This window comes from Scyliorhinus torazame, chromosome 4 (assembly GCF_047496885.1).
Source record: "Scyliorhinus torazame isolate Kashiwa2021f chromosome 4, sScyTor2.1, whole genome shotgun sequence".
NCBI lineage: Eukaryota > Metazoa > Chordata > Chondrichthyes > Carcharhiniformes > Scyliorhinidae > Scyliorhinus > Scyliorhinus torazame.
In genome coordinates this window covers 297,831,526-297,846,273 of record NC_092710.1, presented here as the reverse complement: position 1 = coordinate 297,846,273, position 14,748 = coordinate 297,831,526, and the positions used below count along the sequence as shown (strand labels likewise).

Sequence of the window (14,748 nt, the reverse complement as noted above, 5' to 3'; positions counted from 1 at the left end):
TTAATCACACAATATCCCAAAATGTAAAAGCAAAGAAACATCCTCACTCCTCATGACCACAGACATACACATAAGTAAATATGGATGTATGATTAGGTTATTAGTAAAATAAAATACAAGTAATATATCATGTATCCAAATACCATTCCTTTCAAAATGCTAACTAGCAGGCCTGGATAGGTTCTCTCCCACTATTCTTTGGATGAATGGACGTTGGAAGCCAGATGAAATTATGGCCAGGTTTTGTCAAGGTGAAACATCCTGGTGAAAATGAATTAGCCTGTCTTGCACATTGTCTTGTTGACTGGCTGTTAGGCAGGGTTATGTTCTTCTTGATGGAGGATGGTTGCTGTTGCCCGAATGGCTCATAGACTAATCTGTCTCTCCCCAGTTCTTGGCATTAAAAAAATGTGATCTGAAGTCGGTTTCGATCATATGACCAACCCCCCCCCCCCTCTCTCCTCCCCATGGTCGATACCTCCATTGTGCATGTAACTGTTTCAAAGTTAGAAACCACTGCTGCACAATGATGCCTTGAAACATCATGGGCTTCAATGTTGAACTGCCCAATGTTCAGGGCAACAACCTCCTGACTGCATACCCCTATACCACCACCTCTGCCAGTGCAACAGGACATACAGAGGAATGGTGATGAAGGTGTCAGTTATGATTTTAAATATGACTGTCAGGCTGGTGCTTGACTAGTCTGTGGGACAGCTCTCCTAATTTTGGCACAAGCCCCCAGATATTAGCAAGTATGTCTTTGCAGGATCGACTGGGTGGGAAGTGCTGTTGCTATTTACAGTGCCTAGGTCAATGCCAGTTGGTCCATTTGGTTATTTCCTTCTCAGCTTGATGCAAATTGGTTTAATAGACCATTTCAGAGGGCAGTTAAGGGACAACAACATTGTGTGGATCTGGAGTCAGACTCAAAAGAACATTAGTGATCCAGATGGATTTTTACAGCAATTTGTTAGTTTCCATTAAATCACTGCAGTTCAGGAGGCCATTTGGCCCATCGAGTCTGCACCAACCCTCTGTAAGAGTACCCCACGTAGGCCCACAACCACGCATAACCTGCATATCTTTGGACGCCAAGGGGCAATCCACCTCACGTGTGCATCTTTGGACTGTGGGAGGAAATTGGTGCACCTGGAGGAAACCCATGCATACACAGTGAGAACATACAAACCCCACATAGACAGTCACCCAAGGCCAGAAATGGTCACCATTATTAAGACTAGCTTTTAATCACAGATTCATCAATTAATTGAATTTAAATTCCAGCAGCTACCGTAGTGAGATATGAATCTGTCTGCCCAGAGCACTAGCCTGGGCTCCTGGATTACTAGTCCAGTAACCATACCAATCTCTGAATAGCAATGTATGTTTCACTATGATCATTTTAAGGAGTCTACTGTGCCTGTAATATTTTAGGCACAAATCTATCACGGAGACTATTAGTCTCAAGACAGTTCTCTGCAGACATGTCCCATGCCAGCTCGGTGCACTGAAGGATACCAGATGAACAAATAACAAGAACTTGAATCTACCACAGTATTTAACAACCACACTGCATGTTTAAGCAGTTTCAGGTGAATGAATACATCAAAGGATGTCCTGCAATACAGGTTTGTGGCCTGTTGTAAACCGCAGAGTCACATTCTTAGAGGAGGAAGGGTCCAGTCCAGGCAGAGTGAAGCACCCAGTAAGAAAGGTAGAAGCAGCTTCCAGAGATTCGGAAAGAGAAGGTGGTGTTGGCTTCGGTAGACAATGAGCAAGTTCTCATATACAAGAATGTTAACTTGGAAACCTGCCCACTGCATTTCAAGTCCTGCCTACATCTTACTCATGCTATCCTTTACTAATAGTGGTTTTCACACACAAAATAGACACACACTGTTCTAAATAGGCACATCCTTTCCCCAAAACATTGAGTAGGGCATTTCTAACACCATAATTACGTTTAACTTCTTTGTAAAGTTTGTAATGACTCATAACTTTATTATGACGCAAATTTTATTCCCAGTAGCTAATTTCTCAATTTAGCAGAGAAAGAAAAGTGGCAGCTGAAAATAATTTTCAAAAAATGAGAATTTCATTCCTTCTTCTTTTTTCCTTTTATTGCTATATTTGATGGCCACTAATCGTCAATTAGTTGTTTTAATACAGCCTTAGCAGTTTTCATTGAACCAGTTTGTCTGCTTCCAATTGGTAAATACCAGGTATGCACTGCAACAAATCAAATGATAGTCATTCACACTTAGATAAGTGCAATGCCCAAACTATGAAAGACAAAATGCACAAGATACTGTAGATCATACATTCATATTATACTCTATCAACTAATAGCTGTTCTTGATTAACGTATTCAAAGTCTCCACAAGAGTAAAATTTGAGCATTTCAATCTGTTCCACTTAATTACATTAGTCTTATACCACATTCCAAGCCAACTGCTCTTCTGAAATACAAGCATTTTATTTTTCAAAGAAATATATTAGCCAGTTTAGCAACACTGGAATAACTGTTAGTGTCATTTGCAGTTCAAACTTTCCTTGGAAAAATAAACACACTTCTGCTACAACTCAATGTAATTAGTGAAATAAGATTATATTCTACTGGATTTCCCCAAATGTTAAATTGAATTTTCTTATTTGATGTGTCTTAAGAAATTCATCTTTAAGAAATTTATTGATATAGTTTGCAGCTGCATGTGGTCTGGGAGCAAACATTTTGTACAGAAATTCCACATCCTCACTCCCCAGCACAACATTGTATTATTCCACTACATAAAACATCACAGGTGGGACAGCGAACCATGTACGACATTCCCCATTCACAAGGTTACACTGCCCTTCAAAACTACTGTGAAACATCAGGCTGTTCTACTCACCTGAGCTGCTTTATCTTGGATCAATTTACGCTGATGTTCTTCTTCCTGAAGTTTCTGTTCCAGTTCATTAATTTTACTCTAGAATTGAAAGATATTTACACCAATCAAAAAGCGCTCGCATTTAAAACCGAGCACATCACTTCAGAAGGTTACTTTGAGGAAAAAGAAAAAGTAATTTTACAATGTGGTCATCTTCACGTACTGTGTTTGTTTGGTGAACAGAATTGGCTAAAGTGAACTGGGAAATTAGGTTAAGGGATACATCTATAGAGATGTTGTGGTAGACATTCAAGGAGATATTTCAGAATTCTCAGAAAATATATCGATAAGAGAAGGACATACCATCAATGGCTACTAAAGGAATTAAAGACAGAATCAAATTGAAAGAAATAATGTATAATTCCACAAGGATGTGTGGCAGGTTAGAGATTGGACAGAAAAGAACCAAAGAACTTGTGTGCCAAAGAAGCAAATCTGCGTGTTTCCCAACTGGAAACCCTGGATGAACATGGATATCCACTGCTTGCTGAAGTCTAGGTTTGAGGCGTTCAAGTCGGGCAACCCTGACCACTACAAGAAAGCCAGATATGATCTAAAGAAATCCATCAAAGATGCCAAAAGACAGTACCGGACCAAGCTCGAGTCCCAAGCTAGCCATATGGATCCCCGACGTCTATGGCAAGGTCTGCAAGACATAACGGGCTACAAGATGAAGGCATGTAAAATCATCGGCTCCAACACACCCCTCCCTGATGAGCTCAACGCATTCTATGCCCGCTTTGAGCAAGAGGTCAGCGAGAGCGAGCCCTCCACCCCAGAAGCCACGGATGAACTTGTATCTGAGATCACCACTGCAGACGTCAGAGCAGCCTTCTCGAAGGTCAACCCACGGAAAGCCTCTGGCCCAGATGGGGTACCCGGAGGAGCACACAGGCCTTGCGCGGATCAGCTGGCGGGGGTATTCGCAGATATCTTCAACCTCTCTTTACAACAATCGGAGGTCCCTGTCTGCTTCAAGAAGACGACCATCATCCCTGTACCAAAGAAAGTCAAGCAGCGTGCCTTAATGACCATCGTCCAGTGGCTCTGACATCCATCATCATGAAGTGCTTCGAAAGGTTAGTCATGGCACGAATCTACTCCAGCTTCCCGGATTGCCTTGATCCACTACAGTTCGCCTACTGCTGCAACAGGTCCACAGCAGACGCCATCTCCATGGCCCTGCACTCTACCCTGGAACACCTAGGTAACAAAGACATCGATGTCAGACTCCTATTTATCGACTACAGCTCAGCCTTCAACACCTACGAAACTCATCTCCAAACTCCGTGGCCCTGGCCTCGGCTCCTCCCTCTGCGATTGGTTCCTGAACTTTCTAACCCACAGGCCACAATCAGTAAAGGTAGGCAACAACACCTCCTCTACGATCATCCTCAACACCGGTTTAAATGGTGCAATGACAATAATCTCTCCCTCAATGTCAACAAAACGAAGGAGATCGTCATCGACTTCAGGAAGCGTAGTGGAGAACATGCCCCTGTCTAGATCAATGGGAACAAAGTAGAAAGGGTCGAAAGCTCCAAGTTTTTAGGTGTACAGATCACCAACAGCCTGTCCTGGTCCCCACATGAGACACTATAGTTAAGAAAGCCCACTAACGACTCTACTTTCTCAGAAGACTAAGGAAATTTGGCATGTCAGCTACGACCCTCACCAACCTCTACAGATGCACCATAGAAAGCATTCTTTCTGGTTGTATCACAGCTTGGTATGGAGCCTGCTCTGCCCAAGACCGCAGGAAACTACAAAAGGTTGTGAATGTAGCCCAGTCCATCATGCAAACCAGCCTCCCATCCATTGACTCTATCTATAATTCCCGCTGTCTCAGAAAGGCAGCCAGCATAACACACCCTGGACATACTCTCTTCCACCTTCTTCCGTCAGGAAAAAGATACCAAAGTTTGAGGTCATGTACCAACCGACTCAAGAACAGCTTCTTCCCTACTGCCATCAAACTTTTGAATGGACCTACCTCGTATTAAGTTGATCTTTTCTCTACACCTTGCTGTAACTGTAACATTATATTCTGCAGTCTCTCCTTCCTTCCCTATGTACGATATGCATTGTTTGTACAGCATGCAAGAAACAATACTTTTCACTGTATATTAATACGTGACAATAATAAATCATATCAAAAGAACAGCAAAAGAATGACTAAAACATTAATAAGCAGAGAGAAAGCTAGCTAGAAATATAAATACAGATCATAAGAGCTAACAGTTTTTTAATGTTTATTGAAAATATATTCTAAACAAATTAATATAAAACAATTAACCCAAGTTACAACAGCAAAAGAACATAAACAACCAAAAACAAACACCCTCTCCCCAACATGAAACTAAACCTCTTGACAACCGACGGTGACTAGCTCTTTAAAAAAGGAAATGAATGGTTGCCATCTTAGGTCGAACCCTTCTACCAACTACCTGATGGTGTATATAACCCTCTCCAAATGCAAGAATGACATGAGGTCACCGAACCAAGCCGACACACTGGGCAAAGTAGGAGACCTCCACCCAAGCAGAACTCATCTCTGGGCTATTAACGTGGCAAGGAACATCCATCTTCACCCGTCTGCAGCAGCAGCGAGTCTGTTACCCTGAAAATGACGATGAGTGGACATGGCTCCAGATCGACATTAAGCATCTCTGACAGGGTGTTGAAGAAAGAGACCCAAAAGCTTACTAACTTGGGACAAGACCAAAACATACGTGTGGTTAGCCAGTCCCCGAGAACAATGCTCACACCTATATTTCGCCTGAGAGAAAAATCTGCTCATTCTCACTTTGGTCAGATGAGCCCTGTGCCCACCTTGAACTGGATTAGATTAAGCAGAGCACAAGAGGACGTGGAGTTGAGGCTGTGAAGAGTCTCGCTCCATACCTCATCACCCAGAATAAGCCCCAATTCACCCTCCCATTTCACCTTTACCTCATTCAACAGAGCCGACTCCCCTGATAGGATCTGGTTGCGTATGCACAAAATAATCTCCCCCATCAGACACGCCCAAAGACAAAATGCTCTTCAAGTGGGAGGAGGGTGGTGCCAAGGAGAAAGGGCAAATCTGAAAGTATCTAAACAGATTGTAACCAAGGAATTGAAATTTCTCCGACAGCTCCTTAAAACTGACAAACCTTTCCTCCACGAACAAGTCCCCAAACCGCTCCAAACTCTTACCCTCCCAGGACCTAAACGCCGGTGTCCAAACCCACTGGCAGTAAGAGGTGATTATTGCATCTAGGGGTCAGAAAAGACATGGAACTAAGTTTTAAATGTTGTCTGAATGTTGTTTAAATGCTGGAAGGAACGGCATCAATGCGGTAATTAATGCACGAAGGCCAGCACCCCTACAGGAACTCGCCTCCATTTGCCCCCATATGGAACCCGGATCACTAAACCACCCAGTACCTTCACAATTTTGACTGCCCAATAGTAAAATAATAAATTGTGTAAAGCCAAGCCTCCTGACTGCCTATCTTTCTGGAGGAATACACTGCAGATCCTTGGGGTCTTACTTGCCCAAATAAATGAGGACACTAATTTATTAATTTTGACAAAGGAGGATTTGGGGAGAAAAGTGGGGAGACATTGAAAAAGAACTGAAAACCTTGGGAGTACATTAATCTTAATAGACTGGACACTGCCCTCTAAGTCAGGCAGAGGTTATTCCACTTCAGATTTGACATCATTAACCAGACTAGTACAATTTAATTGATGAAGGGAGGCCAAATCGTGGGTCACCTGGATTCCCAGATAACAAAAGCTAGATCGGGCAAGGCGAAACGGTAACATCCCCAGATGGGCTACCCTCCCTGGGAGTTAACCGGGAAGTATTCACTCTCATCCAAATTCAACTTCTACCCAGAAAAGGAGCCAAAGCTCCCAAGCAGCTCCATTATCTCATCCATAGTGGATACCGAGTCCGTAATATAAAGAAGGTCATCCACGTACAAGGACACCCTATGCTCCATCCCTCCCCAATTTATCCCCCTCCACGTACTGGAAAATCTCAGCACTATGGCAAGCGGCTCCATTGCCAGAGCAAACAGGAGCAAAGCTGGACATCCCTGCCTCGTGCCCCAATTTAGCAGCAAGTAGCCCAAATTTAAAGCATTCATGCGAACATTAACAGTGGGGCCCTATACAATAAACAAATTCAAAATATTAACTTTTGCCCAAACCCAGACCTCCCAAGAATTACAAAGAGACATCCCCACTCCACCCTTTCAAATGCCTTTCAGCGTCTAAGGAAACAAGCACCTCCAGTTTGCACACCGAAGAGGGGGAAAAGAGGACAACATTTAATTGATGACGTATATTGGACAACAATTGTCCACCCTTGATGAAGCTTGACTGGCCTAGCTGGTGAGCTAAAAGGTGACTAGCCTTCTCCCAGTGTTCATAAAATACACCCCTTGAACGTCGCAGCTGGTCCACAACCTTATCCGTTAATAATAATTCAAGTTAGCACTGCTGCCTCCCAGCATCAGGGATCTGGGTTCAATTCCAGCCTTGGGTGACTGGCTGTTTGCACGTTCTCCCAGTGTCTGCGTGTGCGCCGGTTTTCTCCCACAGTCCAAAGATGTGCAGGTTAGGTAGATTGGACATGCTAAATTGCCCCTTAGTTGTCCAAAGATCTGTAGGTTAGATGGGATTATGGGGATAGGGCAGGGGAGTGGGCCTAGTTAGGGTACTCTTTCAGAAGGTCGGTGCAGACTCGGAAGGTCGAATGGCCTCCTTCTGCATTGTAGAAAGAGAAATTTTATGAATTGCGTCTGCAGCTTTTTTCTACTTGCCAATACTCCGGGGTTGGGGCAAGAGTACTGATGATCCACCTCAAGGATGGAGTCCAGCAGCCTTGGCCACTCTTCCCTCGCAGTCCTTTCCATGTGCATTTGTCAGAAATTATCTCCCGACACCCACCTTAAGGCTTCCCACAGTCTAGAAGGTGAAATAGTCTCATTTTTACTCAATTTAATATATTCCCCAATGTTGGTGGATATGCGTCCACAAAATCTCTTGTCTGCTAAGAATGCCATATCCTATCGCGATGGCGGACGCTGGGAGGGACCTGACTCTAGTGCCAAATCAACAAAACGTGGGGCATGGTCTGAAATCACAATCACCAAGCAACCCATCCCTTCCACCAAAGGGAGGCAAGATCTACCCACCACAAAAATGTCGATATGCAACTATACCTGGTGCAAAAAACATCACAGGTCTGAACCCCCCCCTCCACCCCCCACCCCACATAAATACCACATAGGCATTTAAACTTTCATAGTGAGCAAATACCCTCGGCCTCTTCACTGGGCCATTCAATCCTGACATTCCAGGTGATCAACAAATTAGGGGGCCACCAGCAACCCCACCCCGCCAGTCAGTCATTTCCACCAAGAAGGATTATCCAGCAGTTATATCAAAAGTGCAGCAACCAGGCCATAAGATGGCTGTTGAAGCCACAAACAAGATTAAACAAAGAACTCTGCAGTTACCATCAGCAAACTATCCCTACCCGCTTGCCCCTCTGCCCTCAGACACAACTATACCCAAATATACATACAGAAAACAGCATGGCGAATATAATCCACTAAAACCTACTTCTAATAAACCTAACCCAAACAAAACAAAAACTAAAATCTAAAACAGAACTAATATAATGAGCTGCAGTCAGCCCCTCAGCACTGCTCCCATAAGTGAATTCTTCGGCTATCAGGGTGGCTCCCACCCAAAATGAAGGAGAATGCTTGCAGAAAAAGGACACAAAGTATTAAAACCCCTTACAACATAGTACTCCAACAGAGAGCTATATATTTCCACAATTTGAACAAATAGAGGACAAATCCACATAAAATTAACCCTCCTACCCAAGTCCAACTTGTAAATCATTCGACCCAACCGAGAACTGAACAAAATGCAAACATGAACAAGGAACCCCAACAATTCCACATACCAACATGCTCATCCCCAATATCCAAAAACTTCAATCATACCCCGCCCAGCCTATGCTTCTTTACAAAGGAATCCGCCTCACCATGCGCAAAAAAAAAAAAAAAAAGTATTTTCCTCAAAGTCACTCTTAGCCACACGGGGTACACCACCCCAAACCGAATGCCGCTTTTATACAGGACGGCTTTGGCCTTGAACGCTGTCCGCTTCTTTGCCAGCTCCGCTTCAACACCTTGATAAAACATGATGGCGTGGCCTTCCCATTTGTAATCGCAATTCTATCATGCCGATCTCAGGATCCGCTCTTTTTCTTGGAAGCTATGAAACTTCATGATTACTGCTCGCGGTGGTTCGCTGGGGCGAGGATTTTGTTGAAGAGTTCGGTGGGCTTGCTCCAATTTGGGAGGGGACATGTGTCTACATCTTTGCAAAATACTCTGTGGGTGTTGGGCCTTCCATCCCCTCTGGCAACCCCACAATTTGGATATTTTGTCCTGGAACGATTCTCCACTTTGGCCTTCAACACTTTATTTGCATCAGCCATCAGAGACACCTCTGCTTCCAGAGATGGAAGCTTTGGTTGCTTTGCCTTGAAAGGGCCACCTCCATGTCTTGTACCCTGTCACCATGCACCTTTACCGTTTTGTTGGTCCTCTCCAATGCCAAATGAATTGGAGCCAAGGCCTCTTCCATCGATTTTGGAGGTCCAAAATCCTGAATCAATCCGCCAGTGTTTGTCGAATTCTGCCGCCAAGGTGCTTGTGAGCATCTCGGCTGTTAGTGGAGTGGCCGGAGTCACTGAGGCTGCCTCCACCATTTCTCCACTGCCAAGCCTAGACAAACTTCTGCTTTTTCCCCCTGGGTTTTCTAGGCATTTCATCTATTGTCCCATTTAACAAGTGGGTTTTTAAACTAAAATGCTTTCTGAAATGGAGTAAAAAGGACTGAAAGAACAGTACCCTAGCGAGAGCCACCACATACACATCTTCCCCCTACATAACACCACCAGAAGTCCCCGTTGTTACAGGCATTTAAAAAGAACAAGAGAAAATAAAGTAAGCATTGGTCCTATAGAGAGAGAGAGAATGGGGAATTATCGAAATAGCAGATTAATTGAACAGATATTTTGTGTCTGTCTTCACTGTGGAGGATACAAAGAACATCCTAGGAATGATTGTAAATCAGGAGGTAACAGGGAGGAAGAAACTTAAAACAACTGCAGTCACCAGAACAACAAAAGAACAAAGAAAAGTACAGCACAGGAACAGGCCCTTCGGCCCTCCAAGCCCGTGCCGACCATGCTGCCCGACTAAACTACAATCTTCTACACTTCCTGGGTCCGTATCCCTCTATTCCCATCCTTTCCAAGTATTTGTCAAGATGCCCCTTAAATGTCACTATCATCCCTGCTTCCACCACCTCCTCCGGTAGCGAGTTCCAGGCACCCACTACCCTCGGTGTAAAAAACTTGCCTCTACTCTAAACTTTGCCCCTCGAATCTTAAACCTATGCCCCCTATTAATTGACCCCTCTACCCTGGGGAAAAGCCTCTGACTATCCACTCTGTCTATGCCCCTCATAATTTTGTAGACCTCTATCAGGTCGCCCCTCAACCTCCATCGTTCCAGTGAGAACAAACAGAGTTTATTCAACCGCTCCTCATAGCTAATGCCCTCCATACCAGGCAATATTCTGGTAAATCTCTTCTGCACCCTCTCGAAAGCCTCCACATCCTTCTGGTAGTGTGGCGACCAGAATTGAACACTATACTCCAAGTGTGGCCTAACTAAGGTTCTATACAGCTGCAACATGACCTGCCAATTCTTATACTCAATGCCCCGGCCAATGAAGGTAAGCATGTCGTATGCCTTCTTGACTACCTTCTCCACCTGTGTTGCCCCTTTCAATGATCTGTGGACCTGTACACCTAGATCTCTCTGACTTTCAATACTCTTGAGGGTTCTATCATTCACTGTATATTCCCTACCTGCATTAGACCTTCCAAAATGCATTACCTCACATTTGTCTGGATTAAACTCCATCTGCCATCTCTCCGCCCAAATCTCCAAACAATCTAAATCCTACTGTATCCTCTGACAGTCCTCATCGCTATCCGCAATTCCACCAACCTTTGTGTCGTCTGCAAACTTACTAATCAGACCAGTTACATTTTCCTCCAAATCATTTATATATGCTACAAACAGCAAAGGTCCCAGCAGTGATCCCTGTGGAACACCACTAGTCACAGCCCTCCAATTAGAAAAGCATCCTTCCATTGCTACTCTCTGCCTTCTATGACCTAGCCAGTTCTGTATCCACCTTGCCAGTTCACCCCTGATCCCGTGTGACTTCACCTTTTGTACCAGTCTACCATGAGAAACCTTGTCAAAGGCCTTACTGAAGTCAATATAGACAACATCCACTGCCCTACCTGCATCAATCATCTTTGTGACCTTCTCGAAAAACTCTATCAAGTTAGTGAGACACGGCCTCCCCTTCACAAAACCATGCTGCCTCTCACTAATACGTCCATTTGCTTCCCAATTGAAGTAGATCCTGTCTCGAAGAATTCGCTCCAGTAATTTCCCTACCACTGACGTAAGGCTCACCGGCCTGTAGTTCCCTGGATTATCCTTGCTACCTTTCTTAAACAGAGGAACAACATTGGCTATTCTCCAGTCCTCCGGGACATCCCCTGAAGACAGTGAGGATCCAAAGATTTCTGTCAAGGCCTCAGCAATTTCCTCTCTAGCCTCCTTCAGTATTCTGGGGTAGATCCCATCAGGCCCTGGGGACTTATCTACCTTAATATTTTTCAAGACGCCCAACACCTCGTCTTTTTGGATCTCAATGTGACCCAGGCTATCTACACACCCTTCTCCATACCCAACATCTACCAATTCCAGGAAATCTATCAGGAAAGGCAACTGGGAAAATTATTCGGACAAAAGCTGGCAAATCTGAGAGTCTTAAAAGAAGTGGCTGCTGAGATCGTAGATGTATTGATTTTAATTTGCCAAAACTCCCTAGATTCTGGAATGGTCCCATCAGATTGGAGAATAGTGAATGTGACTCTTCTACTCAACATAGAACATAGAACGGTACAGCGCAGTACAGGCCCTTCGGCCCACGATGTTGCACCGAAACAAAAGCCATCTAACCTACACTATGCCATTATCATCCAATATCCAATAAACTTTTAAATGCCCTCAATGTTGGCGAGTTCACTACTGTAGCAGGTAGGGCATTCCACGGCCTCACTACTCTTTGCGTAAAGAACCTACCTCTGACCTATATCTATTACCCCTCAGTTTAAAGCTATGTCCCCTCGTGCCAGCCATTTCCATCCGCGGGAGAAGGCTCTCACTGTCCACCCTATCCAACCCCCTGATCATTTTGTATGCCTCTATTAAGTCTCCTCTTAACCTTCTTCTCTCCAACGAAAACAACCTCAAGTCCATCAGCCTTTCCTCATAAGATTTTCCCTCCATACCAGGCAACATCCTGGTAAATCTCCTCTGCACCCGCTCCAAAGCCTCCACGTCCTTCCTATAATGCGGTGACCAGAACTGTACGCAATACTCCAAATGCGGCCGTACCAGAGTTCTGTACAGCTGCAACATGACCTCCCGACTCCGGAACTCAATCCCTCTACCAATAAAGGCCAACACTCCATAGGCCTTCTTCACAACCCTATCAACCTGGGTGGCAACTTTCAGGGATCTATGTACATGGACACCTAGATCCCTCTGCTCATCCACACTTCCAAGAACTTTACCATTAGCCAAATATTCCGCTTTCCTGTTATTCCTTCCAAAGTGAATCACCTCACACTTCTCTACATTAAACTCCATTTGCCACCTCTCAGCCCAGCTCTGCAGCTTATCTATATCCCTCTGTAACCTGCTACATCCTTCCACACTATCGACAACACCACCGACTTTAGTATCGTCTGCAAATTTACTCACCCACCCTTCTGCGCCTTCCTCTAGGTCATTGATAAAAATGACAAACAGCAACGGCCCCAGAACAGATCCTTGTGGTACTCCACTTGTAACTGAACTCCATTCTGAACATTTCCCATCAACCACCACCCTCCGTCTTCTTTCAGCTAGCCAATTTCTGATCCACATCTCTAAATCACCCTCAATCCCCAGCCTCCGTATTTTCTGCAATAGCCTACCGTGGGGAACCTTATCAAACGCTTTGCTGAAATCCATATACACATCAACTGCTCTACCCTCGTCTACCTGTTCAGTCACCTTCTCAAAGAACTCGATAAGGTTAGTGAGGCATGACCTACCCTTCACAAAGCCATGCTGACTATCCCTGATCATATTATTCCTATCAAGAAAGAAGAGTGACAAAAGCAGGAATCTACAGACCAGTTAGCTTAACATCTGTCATAGGGAAATTTCTAGAATCTATTAAGGAGGTTATAGTGGGGTACTTAGAAAATCTTAAAATAATCAGGTCAGTCAACATGGTTTTGTGAAAGGGAAGCCGCATTAATTAATTGGAGTTCTTTAAGGAAGCAACAAGGATAAAAGGGAACCTGTGGATGCGGGGTATATTTAGATTCTAGAAGGCATTTGACAAGTTGCCATATGAAAAAGTACTCTGCAAAATAAGAGGGGGTAATTTATTTACATGGATAAAGGATCGGTTAACTAACAGGAAACAGGTTAGGCATAAATGGGTCATTTTTTTAGGTTGGCAAGAAGTGATGAGTAGAGTGCCACAGGGATCAGTGCTGGGGCCTCAATATTTACAATTTATATCAATTGTGGCGGCACGTTAGCACCATGGCTTCACAGATCCAGGGTCCCAGGTTCAATTCCCGGCTTGGTCACTGTCTGTGCGGAGTCTGCACATTCTCCCCGTGTGTGCGTGGGTTTCCTCCAGATGCTCCGGTTTCCTCCCACAGTCCAAAGATGTGCAGGTTAGATGGATTGGCTATGCTAAATTGCCCTTAGCGTCCAAAAAAGCTTAGATGGGTTTGCTGGGATAGGGTGGAGGTGTGGGCTTAAGTAGGGTGCTCCTTCTGCACTGTAAATTCTATGATCTATGACTTGGTTGAGGGACCAAGTGTATATTTGCTAAACTTGCAGATATAGGTAGGAAAGTAGGTTGTAAAGAGGAAATAACGAGTCTATAAAGGACATGGATAGGTTGTGAGTGGGTAAAAATTTAGCAGGTGCAGTATAATGTGGGGAAAATGTACAGTGGATAATTTTGGCTGGAAAAATAGAAATACTGAATATCATTTAAATACTGCAGCAGAGGAGGATCTGGATATCCTCGTGCAAGTTAGCATTCAGGTACAGCAAGTTATTAGGACTGTAAATGTAATGTTGGCCTTTATTGCAAACGGGGTGGAGTATGATAGTCTTGCTACTACTGTACAAAACATTGGTGATACCATACCTAGAGTACTGCGTACAGTTTTGGTCACCTTGAAGAGGGACATACTTGCATTGGAAGCGGTTCAGAGAAAGTTCACTGGATTGATTCCTGAGATGAGGGGTTTGTTTTATGAGGAAAGGTTGAGCAGATTGGGTATTTTCTCAATGGTGTTCAGGCCAATTGGCCTACTCCTAGTTTGTATGTTCTTCCATAAGAATGAGGTGATCTTACTGAACATAAGGTTTGACAGGGTTGATGATGGAATTTGTACTCTTGGGGTACAGTTTCAAAATAAGGAGTCTCCCATTTAACACAGAGATACGGTACAGTGGAATTTCTTCTCTCAGAGGGTCACTAGTCTTTTGAATTTTCTACCCCAAGGAGTCGTGGAGGCTGGGGTCAGCGAGTTAGACATATTTTTGTTTGAGAAGGGAGTTTA

The 14,748-nt window shown here is 44.1% G+C and overlaps 1 protein-coding gene across 2 annotated transcripts in view; it reads right to left on the bottom strand.

Annotated features, from left to right (window-relative positions):
• Window positions 1–14,748, bottom strand: part of cep57l1 (centrosomal protein 57, like 1) — a 166,390-nt gene that overhangs the window by 63,862 nt on the left and 87,780 nt on the right. For both annotated transcript variants that reach the window (XM_072499977.1, XM_072499978.1), the window contains exon 9: window positions 2,895–2,972. In XM_072499977.1, coding sequence (XP_072356078.1) covers window positions 2,895–2,972 — 78 coding nt within the window. The remainder of the gene's footprint in view (window positions 1–2,894; window positions 2,973–14,748) is intronic.